This window comes from Anser anser, assembly GCF_964211835.1.
Source record: "Anser anser genome assembly, chromosome: 29".
NCBI lineage: Eukaryota > Metazoa > Chordata > Aves > Anseriformes > Anatidae > Anser > Anser anser.
In genome coordinates, this window is record NC_139750.1 from 2505761 (window position 1) to 2521636 (window position 15876).

At 59.2% G+C, this 15876-nt stretch overlaps 1 protein-coding gene and 1 pseudogene across 2 annotated transcripts; one reads left to right on the forward strand and one right to left on the reverse strand.

Annotated features, from left to right (window-relative positions):
• The first annotated feature begins 693 nt into the window (after positions 1 to 693).
• Positions 694 to 1664, forward strand: LOC310887858 (olfactory receptor 14C36-like). The gene has a single exon (XM_083814036.1). The coding sequence runs from the start codon at positions 700 to 702 to the stop codon at positions 1645 to 1647; it is 948 nt and encodes a 315-aa protein (XP_083670162.1). The 5' UTR covers positions 694 to 699; the 3' UTR covers positions 1648 to 1664.
• Positions 1665 to 6524: 4860 nt separating this feature from the next.
• On the reverse strand, positions 6525 to 14196 carry LOC310887783 (scavenger receptor cysteine-rich domain-containing protein SCART1-like; annotated as a pseudogene). Its single transcript, XR_014589254.1, has 11 exons — positions 14134 to 14196; positions 13540 to 13921; positions 11977 to 12285; positions 11436 to 11741; positions 10605 to 11375; positions 9955 to 10269; positions 9425 to 9469; positions 8549 to 9337; positions 8235 to 8375; positions 7472 to 7567; positions 6525 to 6757 (listed from the first exon to the last, which is right to left on the reverse strand). The product of XR_014589254.1 is annotated as a scavenger receptor cysteine-rich domain-containing protein SCART1-like (transcript).
• Positions 14197 to 15876: the final 1680 nt, after the last annotated feature.

The window sequence follows — 15876 nt, forward strand, 5'->3', positions numbered from 1 at the left end:
TGCATCAAGCACGGCATCGCTAGTAGGTCAAGGGAGGTGATTGTCCCGCTCTACTCTGCGCTGGTGCGGCCTCGCCTCGAGTACTGTGTGCAGTTCTGGGCACCACAGTATAAAAAGGACATGAAACTGTTGGAGAGTGTCCAGAGGAGGGCTACGAAGATGGTGAAAGGCCTGGAGGGGAAGACGTACGAGGAACGGCTGAGGTCACTGGGCCTGTTCAGCCTGGAGAAGAGGAGGCTGAGGGGAGACCTCATCACAGTCTACAACTTCCTCGTAAGGGGGTGTCGAGAGGCAGGAGACCTTTTCTCCATTAACACCAGTGACAGGACCCGCGGGAACGGGGTTAAGCTGAGTCAGGGGAAATTTAGGCTCGACATCAGGAGGGGGTTCTTCACAGAGAGGGTGGTTGCACACTGGAACAGGCTCCCCAGGGAAGTGGTCACTGCACCGAGCCTGTCTGAATTTAAGAAGAGATTGGACTGTGCACTTAGTCACATGGTCTGAACTTTTGGGTAGACCTGTGCGGTATCAAGAGTTGGACTTGATGATCCTTAAGGGTCCCTTCCAACTCAGGATATTCTATGATTCTATGATAATAGTAATATCTCTGAAGGAGTACTGGGTTTTGCTCAGAGAAGTCTGCCGAACTTCTCACTTTTTTCTTCTCCTAGAGCAGGTCTGCATGCCCCGAGGCAGCAAATGTCCAACAGCAGCTTCCTCACTGAGTTCCTCCTCCTGACATTCGCAGACACACGCGAGCTGCAGCTCCTGCACTTCGGGCTCTTCCTGGGCATCTACCTGGCTGCCCTCCTGGGCAACGGCCTCATCCTCACAGCCATAGCCTGTGACCACCGCCTCCACACCCCCATGTACTTCCTCCTCCTCAACCTCACCCTCCTGGACGTGGGCACTATTACCACCAATGTTCCCAAAGCCATGGCCAACTCCCTGTGGGACACCACAGCCATCTCCTACTTGGAATGTGCTGCACAAGTCTTTTTCTTCTTCATCTCAGCAGAGTTTTCTCTTCTCACCATCATGGCCTATGACCGCTACATTGCCATCTGCAAACCCATGCACTATGGGACAATAATGACCAGCAGAACTTGTGTCAACATGGCAGCAGCTGCCTGGGGCAGTACTTTTCTCTATGCTGTGCTGCACACTGCCAATACCTTTTCCCTCCCCCTCTGCCAAGGCAATGCCCTGGACCAGTTCTGTGAAATTCCCCAGATCCTCAAGCTCTCCTGCTCTGATGCCTACCTCAGAGAAGTTGGGCTTATTGTGGCTAGTGTCTGTTTAGCATCTGGGTGTTTTGTTTTCCTTGTGCTTTCTTACGTGCAGATCTTCAGGGCTGTGCTGAGGATCCCCTCTGAGCAGGGACGGCACAAAGCCTTTTCCACGTGCCTCCCTCACCTGGCCGTGGTCTTCCTATTCATCAGCACTGCCTTTTTTGCCTACCTGAAGCCCCCCTCTATGTCCTCCTCCTCCCTTAATCTTTTGCTGGCAGTTCTGTACTCGGTGATGCCTCCAGCAGTCAACCCTGTCATCTACAGCATGAGGAACAAAGAGCTCAAGGATGTAGTGTGGAAAGTGATGACTGGAGGTTTATCAGAAGGAATAAACTGCCCGTCTTCTCAATGTTAACTTTATAAAGACCCAGAAATGTTTTTTGTTTTTTTTTTTTTTTTTTTTTTTACTTTGCCTTACTTCTCATAGTGTTTCCCACAAAGAAATGTCATTGTTCATACCTTATTACATTGTATGTACCTGTCTCATGTGACTCCAAGTCTTTACATAAATGGTGGGTCAGGCTTTCTGTGTATTTTAATAAAAGAAAAGACCATGCATTGACTCACTTGCCTGATATCCTTCCTAGTAGACCTCTGGTAGAGCTTCAGGGGCACGTGGCAGTGTGCAGGAGAAGGGTCCTGGCACAGCAGCTCTGTCAGGGTGCACCTGTGATTGTTCCCTGTTTTTGGCCAGCACCCGCAGTGATGGTGAATTCACCTGCCTCTGTCCACAATATGCGAGAGGGCTGATGGCAGGCAGGCGTTTGCCTGGAGGGAAGCAGGAGCTGCCAAGAGAGGTCAAGAGCTCGGCAGGGACAGTGTGTGCCAGGGAGTCAGTAGAGCGTGCAGCCCATAGAGCACGGGCATGTCCCAGGTGGAGCCACCCAGAGATAAGGTGCTAAATCTGCGAGGGAACAGGCAAAGAAGATCTCTGCAGCTTCAGGAAACACAGCAGGCATAGGGAAAACAGTCTGATGAACTGGTTGTTATACCTCTGGTGAAATTTCATAAACTGGATATAGTGAAAAACAGCTCCCGACATTGGAAATGAGTTGGACTTGATGACCCTTGTGGGTCCCTTCCAGCTCAGACTATTCCATGAGTCTCTGACTCTGAAGAAGGCCGGCTATCTGTGCGCACCCTCCATGGCCAAAGAACCACTTGTGTGGGAGGCAGTCAGTGGCAGTGCCCCCCACAAGCTGGCTCTGCCTTCCCAGTCTGACCAGCACGGCCCTGCAGAGTGCCCCCACGGCCCCACGCACCACAGCCCCCTCGCTCTGCAGAGCAGCACCGCCAGCTCGGGGGCTGTGGGCAGCATGGGCAGGGGCTGTAGGAATGGCTGCTCAGGCCAGCCCAGACGTGGTGGGCTGGGGCAAGGCTGTGTGGGACATGGGGTGTCCTGGGAGCAGAGCAGGGCACTGTGTGTGTGCGGTGGTGCTGCCTGAGGAGCCCCAGGGCCAGCAGTGTGGTTCTGTGCTGTGCTGGGGAGTGGGGCTGGCCTGGGGGGCTGCAGGGTTTTTGGGGTAAGAGGGTGCGGGCTGAATCTGAGTGAGCCCAATTCCAGAAGCCATTCCCTAGGGTTGCCATCAATTCTTTCAGGACAGACAGTTTCTTAAGGTCATTTACTTTTGAGGGTACAGTCCCTTTTTCAGCCTTTACTATAATTTTCTGCAAAGGTCTCAACATTTCTCTAAAATGCACATTCAGTACTTGATTCACTTTTTCACACAGTGGTGGCCATTCCCTTCAGGATGCCCTGGAGTTGCTAAAGGCTGTATGAAGAAACGTGAGCCTGGACATGTAGGAGTCCTTCTGAAGAACGAGCTGGTTGGCAGGCAGAGTACCTGAGGGATTGTGCAGGGCATCCCCTGCACCCACTGCTCCTGGGGGGGCTGGGAAGAGGCCTCCTGAGCACAACAGCTCCTTGTAGCCCTGTGGATGCTGGCTGTGAGGTCACTTCTGTCCCAGCCCCTGGCTGGCCAACAGCAGGGAGGCAGAGCCCCTGCGGTCATAAAGGCCATCAGAAAGCTGCCCCCAACACGGTGACACATATGGGGAGTCCAGGGGGAAGCTGGGAGAATAAAAGTGGGAAATCTGGTGGAGAGAGTAGGGTCTTGGATAACAGTAAGGAAAGATTTGGAAGAGGTGAGAGGGGTTCAGATAAGGCCGTTGCTTCTGCAACACTCACTAGGAAAATATTCATGTTATGTCTATACTTCTAACTAGTAATGAGAAAATCTAGTCCTACCCTTAATGCTCTCTCTCACCCTGAAAGGCATCCATTGCTCTAATCCCTAACCTCATTTCCTACCTTGAAGTCAAACCCCAAACACATTACTTGTTACCATTAGTCACAGAGTCATAGAATCATAAAAACACAGGGTTGGAAAGAACCTACAAGATCATCTAGTCCAACCATCCTCCCATCACCAATACTACCCCCTAAGCTAATAAATCATGCCTTGTAGCACCTGGTCAAGGTGCTTCTTGGACACTGCCAGGGATGGTGACTCCACCACCTCCCTGGGCAGGTCGTTCCGGTGCCTGACCACTCTTTGAGAGAAAAAGTTTTTTCTGATATCTAATCCAAATCTCCCCAGGAACAACTTGTGGCCATTTCCTCGAGTCCTATCATTAGTTATCTGAGAGAAGAGGCCAACCCCTCCTCATCACAACCTCCTTTCAGAAAGTTGTAGAGTGCAATGAGGTCTCCCCTGAGCCTCCTCTTCTCCAGACTAAACAATCCCAGCTCCCTCAGCCGCTCCTCATGGGACTTGTGCTCCAGACCTCTCACCAGTTTTGTTGACCTTCTCTGGACACGCTCCAGTGCCTCAATGTCCTTCTCGTAGTGAGGGCCCAAAACTGAATGCAGTACTGCAGGTGTGGCCTCACCACAGCTGAGTACAGGGGGATGATCACCTCCCTGCTCCTGCTGGCTACACTATTTCTAATACAGGCCAGGATACCATTGGCCTTCTTGGCCACCTGAGCACACTGCCAGCTCATGTTCAGCTCTGTCCCAAGCCTATAGCATTGCATGGGGTTGTTGTGGCCAAACTGCAGGACCGGGTGCTTGGCCTTGTTAAACCTCATCCGATTAGCCTTATCCCATCCTATCCTGATCCCTCTGAAGGGCCACCTTACCCTCGGGCAGATCGACACTACCTCCAAACTTGGTGTCATCTGCAAACTTACAGAGGGTACACTCAATCCCCTCACCTAGGTCATCAGTAAAGATATTAAACAAGATAGGCCCCAGTACCTACCACTTGTACAGGACACCACTTGTAACGGGACGCCAGCTGGACTTAACTCCATTAACCACAACTCGCTGGGCATGGCCCTCCAGCCAGTTCTTTACCCAGAGAAGACTATACCTGTCCAGGCCATGGGCAGAGAATTTCCCCAGAGAATACTGTGGGAGACCATGTCAAAGGCTTTGCTGAAGTCTAAGTAGACTACATCAACAGCCCTTCCCTCATCTACCAGTCTGGTCATATGATCATATAACAGACCCCCACCAAGATGTCACCCCTACAGGCCTTTCCCCTCATTCTTATCCATTGACACTCTACCATTCCCAACCCCAAGCTCTTCAACATCAAAACACTCTTTAATATAAAGAGCCACACCACCACTCTTCCTTCCTTGTCAATCCCTTCTGAAGAGCTTGTAGCTGTCTACCACAGTACTCCAGTCGTGGGAGTGATCCCACCATGCTTCATTACAGCAACTAGGTCAGAGTTAGCCTGTCTCACAGTCGCTCCCAGCTCCTCCTGTTTGTTGCCCATGCTGCATTCATTGGTGTAGATGAACTTCAGATGAGACATCTGCCTCACCCCCAGCTTCAGTATTGTTCCCCCAGGCACTTCTCTGGTGATCCCTGTTTTATCCCCTTCCCCCGTAATAGCTAAAGCTCTCTGGATGAGTCCTGCTAGCTCCTGTGCTAGGATTCATTTCCCCCTTGAAACTCTTTGAATCTCTATGGTTCTACTTAGAGAAGCTCATATGCAGCTGAGTTTTGCATTTGAGACCAAAACAGTGTTGTTAACAGACCAGTGTTTCATTTACTGTTGAACCATATCAATGGGTTCTCCATTTCTCATACTGCCCCCCACGACATGTAGGTTGGGGGTATGCAGGACAATGCAATGGGACACAGCCAGGACAGCGGACCCAAAGGGATTAAATAGATGCTGCAATAGGTGTTCCAGCCCACCATCCCACTACCAAAAGCACCTCCCAGACTGCTGGGGAAGAGCTGAAGGGCTGTGGGGACCCACCAGCAGGAGCTGGGAGGGCAGTTTGGGTGCCAAGTCCTGCCCAAGGGTCCAACCTTTCTTCCCGTTCAGCTCCTGTAAGAGAGGTATCTCTGCCTGTGGGTGCTGGGCAGGCATCCTTGGGCTCCATGGGGGCCCAAGACAGCAGAGCCAGGGCACTGCCAGTGAGTGCCTCATGGGGCTTCACAGAGATCCACTTCGTCTGGAAACTGCCTGTGGCTGGCAGGACGGAGATGTCTCTGTCACCAGGAATAGTGTCCAGGGACCAGGGCCTCTGGCAGCCCCACAGCCAGACACTGATCCTGCTGGCCCTAAGACGTGACCCTCCCCAACCGCTGTGTTTCTGAGCTCTGCTCCCCTTCATCAGCCTCAGGGAGGTGCCCTGACACCTGGGCAGGGAAGCACTGGACCTGGGGCAAAGCCCCAGAGGGTTTTAATATAAACATTTGCCAACACACAGCATAAAAAAAGGGGAATACCAAGAGGTGAAATACCCATGTGTGTCTCCTGCCTGCTGGAAAAGGAAGACCGTTCCCTGGCACTCATGGCTCTCCCAGTGGCACTGAGCTCTCCTCCCTCCTGGCTGCACCCAGCTGCTCGGCAGGGCTGGGCTCTGCTGGCCTGGGGCTCTGGGACCCTTGTGCATGGGGCTCTGGTGACACATCCTTGGTTTCCTCGTGGGGACATGCCAGAGACATCTCTTCAGCATCGTCATAGCCCATGCTTCCCGGGAAGGGGGACGAGGTGTCTTCCTCAGCTCCAGGCTCCCCAGTACTTCTCTGGGAGCGCAGGCTTCCCCCTGTAAGCATCAAGGCAGGCTGTTGTGGTTGGTCCTGAGGGGAGCCCTTTGGGGCTGTACATCACCTTCCTCCTCCTCGCCAGCCCTGAGGCATTTGGCCCATTCTCCCAGCCCCCAGGAAATCTCTCAGGACGGGTTCCCCGTGCTGGGAGATCAGGCTCTTGATACAACATGGACTTGCCTGGCGCTGGGGTTGGCACCAAAGAAGCGGCAGCGCTCCATTGCCCTCTCACCTGTGGCTGCATCCCTGGGCCCATCTCCCTCCTCTGGAATCCCGGGCACATCCCAGTCCCCCTGCCCAGGGACAGGATCCTCCCCAGGGTCAGAAACCTCCCCAGCATCATCATAGCCATCCGCTGGGTCACCTCCGGGCAGGACAGGGACATCTGAAAGGAGAGGGCAGGTGGTGACAGTGAGAAGAGACGTTCTGCAGAGCAGAGGATGGGAGGGTGTGCAGGGACACAGGGCTGACACGCTGCTGATGTCAGGCCACAGCAGAGCCTTCATCCTTCCAGCTCTGATGATGGCACTCAGTGGCACTGCTGTCTGTCTGTCTGCAGGCAGGAGAGATGGAGCCCTTCCTCTCCTTCCCCCTCCAACCCCTGGGTCTGGCCCCAGACCATCCTCCTCCTCGCTGTGCCTGGGGTAGTACTGAAGCTGGGTCAGGGACCCCTCTGACAAGGAGCCTGCGGAGAGCTGCAGTGGGTGCTGTGGGATGAGCCCTGCTGCCCTGATTGGTGCTCAGCACTGCTGGGGATGGGCACCAACAGAGCTGGGGGTGCATGGGATGGAGACCAGTTCCCTTGGGACGAGGTGCTTCTCAGAGGGCCTCCCCGAGCTGCCTTGGGACAGCCTCTTTGCTCAGCCCTTGGCTGTTCCCTAGGTGCAAGGCCAGGCAGAGAGGGGCTGTCCCCTCTGGGATGGGCAGAGCTGGTGGGGAAGAAGCTCCTCTGTTGGGCCCAGCACCACTGGATGCTCTCCCACAGACCCCACGGCCCAACGATTTCAGGAACCAAGGGCAAGAGCCGCAGGGGACAGCCCTGGTCTGGGGCAGGGAGAAAGGGCCCTGCAGATGTGCCCCCACAGGGACCTGCACCCACCTGAGAGACTGAACCTCGGCTGCTTCTCCCACGCCAGGCTGTAAGCGATCTCCTCATACACGGCCTCAGGGAAGGGCTCCCCAGCTCTCCCGGAGCCTGGGGACAGAGGCAGAGCTGGTCTGGGGGTGGGCAGAGAGGGACAGGAACCCACTGGGCTCCCCCAGCCCCATTCCCTGGGCCAGCACAGGGCTGTCCCCACAGCACAGCCCCACTGTGTTGTGTTGGCACTGCGGCCACAACCCCAGGGAAGGCAGCATCCCCATGGAGATGGTCTGGGGCTGCGTCAGCCTCACACCATCCCTTTGGAGACGGCTCTTGTGCCGCTTTGTTCCCTGGGTCACGTCCCAGTGCAGACCCTGCACCAGCTCCCGCATTTCCCCTCCCCATGGAGCTGCTCCATCTCTGCCCCACGCGTCAATAACACAGCCCGTGCCCTGTTGGGGGGTGGCTGGAACCACATTGATGGACCCTGCTGCCCCACGCTCCTCCTGCCAGTGCTGCCCAGAGCACTGCCAGCAGCACATCCTCCCCGTCTCCCCCAGCCCAGCTCTCACATTTCTCTCCTTCACCCAGGACTCATGTCCTGGTGGTCTGGGTTCTCTCCACCCCTTGCTGCTGGTGCCCCATGGTCTATCAATCCATGGGGCAGCAGATGGGGCAGGGGGCAGCACACAGCTCTGCCTGTGCCCCTCACCAACATCCCCAGCACACCCAGCCATGCCAGGAGGTATCTCCCCACCAGGACCACTGGGGGAGGACCCACCTCTGCGCCGAGCCCTGGCACTTCGCACCTGCCCAGCCAGGAGGGCAAGGAGCAGGCAGAGGAGGGCCCCCAGGATGATGCAGATGATGACAGGCACCGAGAGTCTCTCACTGGTGGTGGTCAGAGGGCCCCGGGGGGGATCTGCATGGGCAGGAAAATGGCAGGGACAGCATCAGGCATGGGAGAGGCTGGGGGTAGGACATGCCACTCCTGACCACAAAAGGCAGCAGGGGCTGGGGGGGACAGGGCTGGGTGATGGAGCAGCTCCCACCCTGCTGGGTACATCACAGACTTCCCCCAGATCCCTCAATTTCTTGGGAGTCTCAGAGCCCAGCAGGGAGCCCCTTCCCCTGGCTGTGGGTCACAGCCTGGCCATGGGCAGACCCAGCCCCAGGGGAAGAACAACTTACCTGCTCGTGGGGGGGGTGTTGCTGTCCTGGGTGCAGCTGCAGGGCAGGAGAAGGAGAGCCGGGCTGAGAGGCTGGGGCTGCGGTAGCAGGCAGCCTCCCTGGCAGACGGCCCTAACATGTGCCACCTGAATTGTCCCTCCTGCGGGGCTGGGCAGGGTGTCAGGGACAGGGCCCAGCACCACTGCTCTGGGCCGCTCACAGGACGGTGCAGGCAGCCCAGGGGATGTGCTGGGACATCCAGCCCCACAGGGCACACAGCACCCACCACCAGCCTCCAACTCTGCAGGGACACCCCAGCTGGGCCATGCCAGGATCCAGCAGGGCAGACGACTAAGCCAGCTCCTTGCCAACCCCCCAGCGATGTCTCCCAGCCCCACTGCTCACCTGAGCAATGCACAGCCGCATCTGCCTTATGCTGGCAGGCACCGCTGTCCCCTGGCTGGGCCCAGCAGTCCTGCAGAGACAGCTCCGTTCCCCCGCACTCCATCAGCCAGATGGGGCCCGTCCCCTCTCCAAAGGCAGCCTGGCCCAGGGCATAGACCGCGGGGCCACAGCCCAGCTGCCTGCATGCCACCTCGGCATCCCGCATGTCCCAGGCATTGTCACACAGCGTCCCCCAGGCGCCACGGTGCCAGACCTCCACTCTGCCCGAGCAGCCGTCCTCGCCTCCCACGGTGCGGATCTTCTCCCTGTCTGGGGAGGCAGCAAACTCCCATTGCACCGGGCCAACTGGGACAGCCCTGCCAGGTGAGGGGGGCACACGCAGGGGCAGCTCCCTACCTGTGCACGTCGTGGAGTTGGGGCATGCAGCCACCTGCGGCCTTTCTGTCCATGTCCCAAAGGAAAGAGAAGTTGGGCTGAGGGGACTGCTTTGGGGGTCGTGCAGAAGAGAGCAGGGCTGACCTCTGCTCACATGTCCCCATGCTGCCTGGGTCAGTGCAGCAGCAGAACCCCGTTCATTCAGGGGACATGCACGGCACTGTGGGGGGCACCTGAGTGCGCATGCCCACAGGGTCCCTGGTTCACAGAGCAGCAGGAGGTTGTCCCTGGATGGAGGGCTCCTGCAAGCTCTGCATGGTCTCCTCTGAGACCTTGCCTGGAGATGCGTCTGCATCCCCCAGGATCTGCTGAAAGCCTGACTGTTGACTGCTGCTGGTGGACGTGGGTGGCTCTGAGACCTGAAGTCACCTTCGTGCCACCAGCAGCAACAGGGTCTAATGCAGAAAGTCAAAGCCCCTCTGGGTTCCTCCTCTGCATTTGACCATACCCAGTGGGGAGCAGGACCTGGTGCCTTGATGAATCAGATTTACCATTGCAGGTGATGTGGGCCTCTTCTCGGAGGTCATGACACGACTGCGGATGCCAGGGAGCAGAGGGACACTGCCAGAAGGAGCTGTTGCTCTTCCCACACTCCACATAATCCAGCCACGCAGTGCCAGACAGCTTGGCATAGATTGAGGTTGGTTCCTGGTTCCCTTCATTCCCACAGCCCAGCTCCTTGCACACCAGTGACACTGTCTCGGTAGTCATCGAGTTGGAGCAAACACTGCCCCATGTCCCGTTGTAGAAAACCTGCAGGCGCCCGGAGCAGCCGTCGCTGTTTCCCAGCCTCAGGGCCATGAACTCTGGAAGGAGGGAAGGCCCCACGGGGAACAGGCTAGTCTGGGACTAGGGGAGCAGAGGCTCCTCTGCACCCCAGGTGCTCGGGTATTTGGAGGTACAACCAGCGAATCCCTCCTGCATCTGGGGGCAGAGAGGTCTCTGACGTACACCCCTGCCCTCCCCACTCACTGTCAGGATGAATGGACTCCCCAGGGACCCTGGGGTCTGTGTGAGGGTTTCCCCAGGTTGGGCTTGGGCAGGGGATCCAATGCAGCCAGGGATGGCATCGGCCCTGCCCAGCCCTGTCGTCACCCCATCCTCCCAGGCCCCAGCTCCCAGCCCCACTCCCAGCACAGACCTGAGCAGACGACTCCCGCGTCCTCTTTGTGACCACAGTCGTGCTGCCCCCAGGCCTCGGCAGGGCAGTCCCAGAGAGCAGCTTCGGCCCCGGAGCAGTTGACGCCGTCCAGCCAGATCTGCCCGGAGCCCTCCCCGAACCGAGCGGAGCCGGCTGCCTCCAGGGCCCCTCCGCAGCCCAGCTGGCGGCAAACAATGGCGGCGTCAGCCAGGTCCCAGGCGTCGTCGCAGACGGTGCCCCAGCGCCCCTGGTAGTAGATCTCCACTCTCCCGGCACAGCGCCCAGCCCCGTCCGCCAGCCGGACCCGCCGGCTCCCTGCAGCGGGGAGAAGCCCCGGCCGTCAGGGGCTGGCTGCCCACCTGGCCCCGCACCTGGGGGACGTGCAGCACCACTCACCCCGGCACACGGCCCCCACGTCCTCCATGATTCCTGCTGATGGTGGACTCTTGGGCAGGGAGGTGTTGCAGAGGCTCAGGTTATTCTCTTGCCCTGTGCACCGCACCCCGTGCAACCCCACGGGGCCCAGCCCTCGCTCGGCCCTCACAGGGGTGTAGGCTGCCTCTGCCTCTCCGCACTGCAGCTGCCGGCACACCACGCTGGCCTCCTGCATGTCCCACTGCTCATCCAGGACTCTGCCCCACGTCCCGTGCTGGAAGACCTCCACGCGCCCGTCGCACCGGCTCCCTCCGCCCACCAGCCGCAGGGACATGGGGCGAGCCGGGCCTGGTGAGAGGAGAAATTCAGCCAGCCGCTGCCATGGGGTCCCCAGCTCTGGGTGGCCGTGTCACGCACGAGGGGCAAATGGACTTTGCAGCACTGCCCAGCATTCACCTGAGCAAATGACAGCAGCAGCGTTCTCGTGGGAGCACAGCGAGGCCCCCAGGGCAGTCACCGGGCACTGCCCCAGGTGGGCTTCGGTCCCGTCACAGTGGAACGAGTCTCTCCAGATGGGGCCAGTTCCTCTCCCAAAATGCCCTCCTCCAGGAATAGACTCAGCAAAGCCACAGCCGAGGTGCCGACAGAGAACGTGGGCGTCCGAGAGGTCCCAGCGGGAGGCACAGAGGGTCCCCCACGTCCCCAGCACCTCGACCTCCACCCTGCCCGCACACGCTGTGCTGCCGTTCACCAGCCTGAACCCTGTGTACTCAAGGACAAAGGAGGGTGAGGGAGGTTGCATTTGTGCTCCTAATCCCACAGGAGCTGCAGGAGAGGCCAAAGGGACAACGTGCCTTTCTCCTCCTGCAGCACTCTTTTAGGACTGCAGACCACCACCTCACCCCACCTGTCCCCCTCCCAGCACAGCCCAGTGCCCACCCTACTCTCCTGCCCCCACCACAGACCCCGTGGGCACCATCCCACCCTGAGTCCTTACGTGTGCAGGTGACATGAGTGCCATTGCCGTGGGTGCAGGGCTGGTCCCTGGCTGCTCCCGTGGGGCAGAAGTAGAGGACGGATTCATTCCCCACACACTGCAGCTCTCTGTCCCAGACAGGACCGGCCCCTTCTCCCACGTGAGCTGCCCCATGCACAGACAGGGCTGTGCCACACTGCAGCTCCCTGCAGACCACCTCAGCAGCTTTGGCACCAAAGTGGGAGTCACAGACAGCTTTCCACTGGTCCCTGTCGTAGACCTCCACACTTCCTGAGCAGGGGCTGTCCCCTCCAACCAGCCGGACAAATCCTGGAGCAACCAAGGAGACCTGTGAGTTCCCAGAGCCCTCTGGCACTTCCATGCCCACCTCCCACCTCATCCCTAAGGTGGCCACATGCAGAGCCCCACGGCCAGCCCAGCAGCTCTCAGTGGGTGTCGATGGCACAAACAGGTAAGGGTCCCCCTTCTGCTCCTCAGAAACCAGCCCAGCACCCATGGGCTGCCCTCTCTCCCAAGCCCCCAGCTGCAGGCACCGCTCAGGGAAACTGCTGCTGCCTGGAGCCCCTGAGCTGCCCGGCCCCAGACCCAGTACTGCAGCACCCGCAGCACGTGGGCCCAGGGAAATGGGCCCAGGCACTGGGGGCTTCTGCAGCCAGCTCTGCTCTGCCAGGCTCAGGCCAGGCTGAGGAACCCCTTGGAGCTGCCAGAAAAGCCCCCTGTTCCCAGGGGGTGCTGGGGCTCTTGGGGAGCTGCTGTTAGATGGGGCACATTTGGGGAACAGGTAAAGGGGGGTCCTCAGGCAGGGACAGAGTGTGGTGTCAGGTATGCACGTCCCCAGCCACCAGCCAGACATGGGGCAAAAGAGCAGGCAGAGAGCAGCCCTGGGCTGACACGAGCTCCCGGTGCGAGGGCAGGCACCGAGGAGAGCCAGGAGGTGCTGGCACAGCCCCTGGGGCACAGGGCAGGCAGGAGACGCTGGGCAGTGGGTCAGCATGGCCTGGAGGGGCCATGTCTCCAGGGACTGGCTCTCGTAGGGTGACCCTGGGACAGGAACAAGGTGCCACTTGCCACCCTGCTCCTCTGCCCAAGCCCAGTGCTCCTGCCCTCTGAGCAGCCCCCCTGCTTTGGCCGAGGTTCTCTTGTCTGCTGGGGGGTACAACCCAAAAGGCCTGGGCCATGGCACGCCCTTCCCTGAGGCTGCTGGTGGCTGGGGGAGTTGCTCTAGATTCCCCTGGCACAGGGACCAGCCTGCCAGACAAGGCCAGGGCGAATGGGAGGAGAAAGATGGGAACCAGCCAGCACAATGGGGAAGGGTGGGGGCTTTCCTCTCCCAGCCCCGGGCACCTCCCCAGGGTTGGCTGCTCCAGCTTCAGGGCCAGGCTGGGTGCGCTCCCACTGGGCTTTCCCCAGGGACAAGGGACACCAGCAGTGACAGAGCCAGCTCAGAGTGCAACTTGACACACAGAGCCATGTTCTGGTGTCCACTTGTTGCTTCCTGAGGTCACAGCCAGGTCCCTTAGAAGTGTCCTCGTCCCAGAGGAAGGGAACAAGTTCAGTCCTTACCTGAACATGTCACTCCAGCGTCCTCCCAATGACGGCAGTTTGTTTGACCCCATCCGCTGTGTGTGCAGTCAGACAGCACAGACTCGGTACCATGACATTCAACATCATCCATCCAAATGGGGCCAGATCCTTCCCCAAAGTGTCCATACTGAGGAGCTTCAAGAGCAACCCCACAGCCCAGCTGCCTACAAACCACTGCAGCATCATCCTTGTCCCAGGAGTCACTGCACACGGTCCCCCACTGGCCCTGGTGTTTCACCTCCACTCTCCCAGCACAGCGCCTGCCGCCATCCGCCAGCCTCACCTCCGCAGCCCCTTCAAACACCAACAGGGGAAGGGTCAGGAGAGTTTCGAGCCCCACACTGCGGGTCTGAGATTGTCCCTGGGTCAGGCACAGTCACAGACCCCAGGGTGGGAGCCCTATCCTGCACGGCCTGTCCCTGGGGTGGTGCGGGGGTCTTTCCTCTCCCCATGGGCTGAACTCGGCTGGGGGTGCCCAGCTTCAGCCCTCTTGCACCATTCACTGCCACACAGCCCTCAGCACCTCCTCCCACACCAGTGGCTCCCTGCCCATGCCCATGCCCACCTACATACCACCCCCAGCCCTGCACAGGGCTCCCACTCCTCCCCCGCCCAGGAGTCCCTGAACAGCCCCATGTTCCTTGACCCATTCTTCTCCCTGTCCCACCTGCCCCAGGCACCTCCCAAATGTACCAAAAACCCTGGGGCTTCCTGTCTGTCCAGGGGACACAAAGAAAAAATCACAAGGTTCCCCCCCAACCTGTGTCCCCTCTTCATCCCTGCTGTCAGCCCAGCCTCTAAGTTTGCCAGGGCCCCCAGGAAGGACACCTCTCTGTCACCTCTGGTGCAGAAGCCACAGTGCCCTTCTGTCTGGGGGACAAAACCTGCCCTCCTGGGATCACTGTTTCCCCAAATCCCAGGGGCGGGGAGCAGCACACAACCCCTCCAGGACACCCCAGACATAGGCTGTGCCCAGGAGATGGCTGAGGACTGCTGTCACTGTCTGGGACTTCTCCATCTCCAGAGGGACAGTGCTGGGGAACAAGGGGTCCCAAATGGGTACACGAGGACACGGTGTCTGGAAATGCAGCCAGGCATGGGCTGCCATAATCATGGGAGCTGTGGAAATGGATTACCCTCTCCCATCCAGACAGGCACAGATTAAAGCACAGGACTGAGGGACTGAGAACCTTCTGCCTCTCATTTTAGTGGTGCCTGGAAAGCAACCCCACTCCCAGGGGGATCCTGATGACCCCGCTGCTGCTGAGGGGGTCCCAATGACTCCGCTGCTGCCCGCTGTCCCCACGCTGTGGAACAAAGCACTTACCTCTGCAAGGCTGCACCCAGAGGAGCAGCCACAGCACCCAAGGGGACAGGAGTCCCTCTGTCCCCATCCTGAGGCTCCTGCCCTCACAGCACGGTCCTGCTGCTGGAGCTCCTCTGACCCACAAGGCAATGGGGGTGATGAGGGAGCAATATATCTGTGCAGATGCTGTCCCAGCTGCAGGAGGAGCCAATCGAAGCAGCAGGCACCTTTTTAGACGTTATCGGCACTTATCTCCCCTCCGACGCAGCCCAGCTCTCCAATGAACTTCTCCAGCACTCTTCATGACCATATATGAGGGACGGCTCCGCTGCGGGTCTCACGTCACTGCGGTGGGAGATCATCGTGGGGTAGGGCTGGGTGTGGGGGCAGATGGGTCTGACACCCCTTGCAGCCCGCTGTGGGGACCGGGAGCAGGGAGCATCTCCTGAGCTGTAGCGTCCAAGAGCCCAAGGTGCGATTGTCCGGCCGTCCCTGCGCCATGGGATCCACGGGGCTGGGCCTGCAGCGGGGCTGTGTCAGGCTGGGAAGGGCCCAGCCCCTGCCCCTGCTACAGCCCCCGCTGTGCTGGCAGCAGCAGCTGGGAAAGGCCCTTGGGCAGGGCCCGAGCCCCATGCCGGGAGCGCTGGCTGGCCCGTCCCTCCCCAGGGAGCCTCCTGTGGGGTCCTGGCAGCAGCCAGAGCTGGTCCAGGGCCTGCCCTGGCAGCAGAGCTGCAGCCCAGAGCCTCAGGCGTCTCCCTGGCTCTCAGCGTGTCACCCAGGGGCCGTTATTCCCCGCGGCGGGTCGGGAGCTGGAGCCTGCCTGCCACTGCAGGTGCACAAACCGCAGCCCACGTGACATGGCGCCCGGGCAGGAAGGCGGTGGTTTCCTCCTGGCCCCGTGCCCAGGCCTGGCCCTGCGCTGCCTCCCAGCCTCCTCACAGCACCAAGCCTGGCAGGGTCCGAGAACTGTTTGGACAATATTCTCAGACATAGAGTTTATTTTATAAATA

Coding starts and splice junctions, on each gene's coding strand:
- LOC310887858 (XM_083814036.1), top strand. CDS start 700: ATGTCCAACAGCAGCTTCCTCACTGAGTTCCTCCTCCTGACATTCGCA.